Source organism: Lycium barbarum, chromosome 1 (genome assembly GCF_019175385.1).
Source record: "Lycium barbarum isolate Lr01 chromosome 1, ASM1917538v2, whole genome shotgun sequence".
In the NCBI taxonomy this organism is placed as follows: domain Eukaryota; kingdom Viridiplantae; phylum Streptophyta; class Magnoliopsida; order Solanales; family Solanaceae; genus Lycium; species Lycium barbarum.
The window spans coordinates 161,834,126-161,838,195 of NC_083337.1; the positions used below are offsets into that span (position 1 = coordinate 161,834,126).

The 4,070-nt window shown below is 32.7% G+C and overlaps 1 protein-coding gene across 1 annotated transcript; it reads left to right on the forward strand.

Moving 5' to 3' along the window:
- Positions 1-2,431: 2,431 nt before the first annotated feature.
- LOC132602930 (protein RESPONSE TO LOW SULFUR 2-like) lies at positions 2,432-3,145 on the forward strand. The gene has a single exon (XM_060315747.1). The coding sequence runs from the start codon at positions 2,591-2,593 to the stop codon at positions 2,915-2,917; it is 327 nt and encodes a 108-aa protein (XP_060171730.1). The 5' UTR covers positions 2,432-2,590; the 3' UTR covers positions 2,918-3,145.
- Positions 3,146-4,070: the final 925 nt, after the last annotated feature.

The following is a 4,070-nucleotide window of genomic DNA, read 5'->3' on the forward strand; positions in this document are numbered from 1 at the left end:
AACAAAGTGAAGGCGGCTAGAATTGCAAATCCACCAAAGCTACTTCAGATTGTTGCAAAATCACCAACTCCACCAACAATATTATAATTGCAAAATTAATAATTGAAAGTTGAAACTATAATAAGACTTTGTGGCTAATTATTGCAAAGTGACTATAATTGAGAGATTGAGAATTTGAGATTTGAGATTTGAGAGAAAGATGAAGAAGAGTGAATTGAAATGAAAATGAAGAAGGGTTTATATAGGGGTGGGGGATGGGTTAAAGTGTTAAAAAAAAAATTTGGGGGTCAAAAATTAATAAAATGACCGTTTGGCAACGGCCATTTTTGCAAATGGACCGTTGCCAACGGTCCATTAACGGACAGGTCTGGCCCAACGACTATTTTTATTTTATTTCACCGGTTAAACCGGTTCGATTTTACCGGTTTAACCGGTTCCGGTTTCAAAAATATCAGAACCGGACTGGTTACCTTTTAAACGGTTAACCGGAACCGGAACCGGAACCGGTTCCGGTTTAACCGGTCCGGTTGACGGGTCTAATTCAGGGTCATTTGGTAGTAGAGTTATATAGGTATTAATAATATATAGACGAGTTATGAGAGAATTTATGTGCTATTTTATGCATGGATTAATTATGCGGGCCTAGATTCATGTCATACTCCCTCCGTCACAATTTGTTTGACACTTTTCGCTTTTTGAGAGTCAAACGAGTTGTTCTTTGACCGTAATTTTTTCATATGTCTTTTAACTCTTTTAAATTATTAATAATCATGGTGGCTTATAGTGTAATACTTTTTACGTACTTTCCAGATATGTAAATTTTATTTCGAAAAATCTAAAGATTCTATGTTCAAACACCCAGTCAAATTAAGAAGTTTGACTTTCGAAAAGCGAAAAGTGTCAAACAAATTGGGATGGAAGGAGTATTAATTATTCCATCTTCTATCCTGTATAAATAATACATAACTCATAACTTATGGAGTACAAAAATTAGGTATGCAACTTTCTAAGTTGCAAACTAAACACCGTATATTAGGTATATTGAATTTTATACATAGCAAAAGAATACTACCAAACATGGTATTTATTACTTATACAAAATTTAATAAATGAATAACTTAGTAACTAATCAGTTAACAAACGACCCCTAAGCACATAACATGTTTAAACATTAAAGATGAATTTAGTTAGGTTTAAACATTAAGCTAGTCCTTATCAATGGTGAAATTAGTATGGTGAATGCTATAGGCCATATGCAATTCTAATCAAGTTGTTGCGAGTCCTTATCAACGTGTAGTGCATGCTATAGGCCAATCAGATCCGGTGATCTAGATTCCATTGGAAGTAATTATATCCTATGAATTTTCAATTTAACTTCTGTACTTCCACGGTCTACCTCCATATAACCGTAAAAGTATCATAACATGTTTATTTAAAATTACAAATTTTATAAATTAACTTTAATTGTGTGCTAATCTTGTTTTTTTTCCTTTCAAAACTTCATATTTATATCTAGTCAAATACTTTCGTATATATAAACTTATAATATAATATATAAAATATAATCGAGGGAGGATATGAATTGTAAAGAAGATAGTATGAACAGTCCTCGAAATTGAGGTCAGGGCATGGGCCGCATATTTTTTCCACATTTTCGTATCCGATGACGCACGCACTATAGAAAAAACAGTCATGACTCATGAGACATGAGTTGCGCTGGGTGATTCGTAACGTGAAGTAGTGGACACTGACCTGTTTGTATTATTATCAATCGACAACACCAGATTTTCTTCCGAATAATTATCGCTATTCAAATGGAGTATTTCCAAACCAAAGGCAGAGCAGAGGTTCAATAATTGTTGCGATCTAGAAATGTGTTTAACATATATATATATTACCCGTACGACAAGTAAATATGACTTGATAAAAAAAATAATCTTTTATTTATAATTTATATAGCTTAAACTCTCTGAAGGAAACCAACTTGTTTCGGTGATTGTTACCCATTATATTGTATCATATTGTTACTTCTTTCAAATATAATATTTGTCTTGATTGTTATTTAAATTTTATTATATCATATTACTGCATTAAATTTGATGTTATGTAACGATGACAAATGCTATTTTATGTAATGATCATTGTTACTACTTTTTTTTTTGTGTAATATTATAAGCTTACAACAACAACAACAACAACAACAATAATCGAATGTGATCTCACAAGTGAGGTCTAGGATCTGTAATATTGTAAACTTATTTTTCAGATTATGGGTGCATAGTATTATGAAACGACGCACAGCAATAGAGTCTATTTAAATATCATATTTATCAAAATAATAGAATAAAATACAATATAAACAATATGATACATAATAAAATGATACTAGGACCATCCAAACAACCTGCGACTAAGGTGCTAGATACACTTGAACCCGGACATACTTACTATAGGTATATAAAACCTCCTCCAACTCCACCGTTTTTTCTCATCACTTCCAAACCACAAAAGAAAGCTACCTTCATTCCTCCTAAAACCCGGTTTTCTTGGATATCCTAAGGAGCAAAATCATTCATTCAGCAATAAAAAAATGGCCTCAACCATAGCACTACCCTTCTCAACCCAATCAAAACCCCACCACCACCTACCGGAATCCGATGTGCTAAGAAAAAGAAACGAAGAGTTAGAGATGGAATTAAAAAAGAGCGTGGAAAGGGAAGAGAAAATGAAAGAAGAGCTACAAAAAACATGGAAAAGGTTAAAGGTGGCTGAAGAGGCTGAGGAACGACTTTGTTCTCAGCTAGGAGAACTTGAAGCTGAGGCTGTGGGCCAAGCACGGGCTTACAGGGCCCGTTTGATCAATTTAATGGAACAGCTTTCACAGGCACAAAAACTTCTTCAATCAAATTCTCAATGATCGTTGGAAAATATTGGCCTTGAAATAATATCCCAGTTTTTAGTGTAATTGAAAAATTAGTGTACCATATATGCATGGCATGGACCTAGCCTAGGTAGTTTTTTTCATTTTCTGGGTGTTCGTGTTTAATTTTATTTTCCCCCTCCGAGGTGTAATTGGAGTTTTTCTTGTATATTACCTTAATAATTGTTTTCTTCTTAATGGTATTGTACGTGAGGTTAAAACTTACTCCTTCCATCTCAATTTATGTGTTAGTTTTTGCTTTTTGAGATTTAAATTACTGAACTTTGACCAACATATGAAAAAATGGCATCTTACAGTACTTTTTGTATAATTTTTGAATAATTGAATTTTAATTTTAAAACATTGAGTTGATCTAATTCAATTTAGCTTTTAACGTTTATCAATTTGACATTCAATAAGCGAAATTGTCACATAAATTGGGAGGGAGGGAGTATATTATTTCCAGTGCATGATCTGATGGTGATTGTATATTTCTGTAAAAAGATCTTGCCTAATTGAGTTTTCTTCAGATAATCAATAACGGTTTATAGGAAAGTCGGCAATAGTGATCAGGAAATTCAAACTCAACTTGTTACATTTCAAGAATTGTTCGTTATTCAAATGTTATTATTCTCCAAATTTTTTCAGCTATTATTCTCCAAATTTTTTCAGCTATTATTCTCCAATTCAGACAATAGGAATTTTAGGCAGAGAAGAATTAGTCACATGTACTACGCAAGGAATATTGAGCATCATCAGCAAGAAGCTGGCTGGACAGGGTTAGGAATTTATCTGGAATATATGTTACGTGATGAAGTTATCTTATACATATGCCATGGGAAAAAGCTTCCTATTCAATACACCGCAAATCACGGTATACTTTTCACTTCCCCTAAAGAAAAAAAATCTTCTGACGTTAAAATATTGTGTGTTAGGATTTACTTCTAATCCATTTCATATGACACGGTCTGTTTTAGTCCGTTCAAAAATGAATTATATCTTTCTAACTTTAGAAGCAATTTAAATTAATTAAACTTCACAAAATTTTATATATAGTCACATAAACATCAATAAAGGGTATGTATCTTGCCAAATCAAAATTTCACATGTTGTTTGGCTGAGAACTTGAGATGACGAGCATAAGATTCTG

What these genes read in the sequence shown, in the direction of transcription:
- LOC132602930 (XM_060315747.1), top strand. Translation starts at nt 2,591, where the DNA reads ATGGCCTCAACCATAGCACTACCCTTCTCAACCCAATCAAAACCCCAC.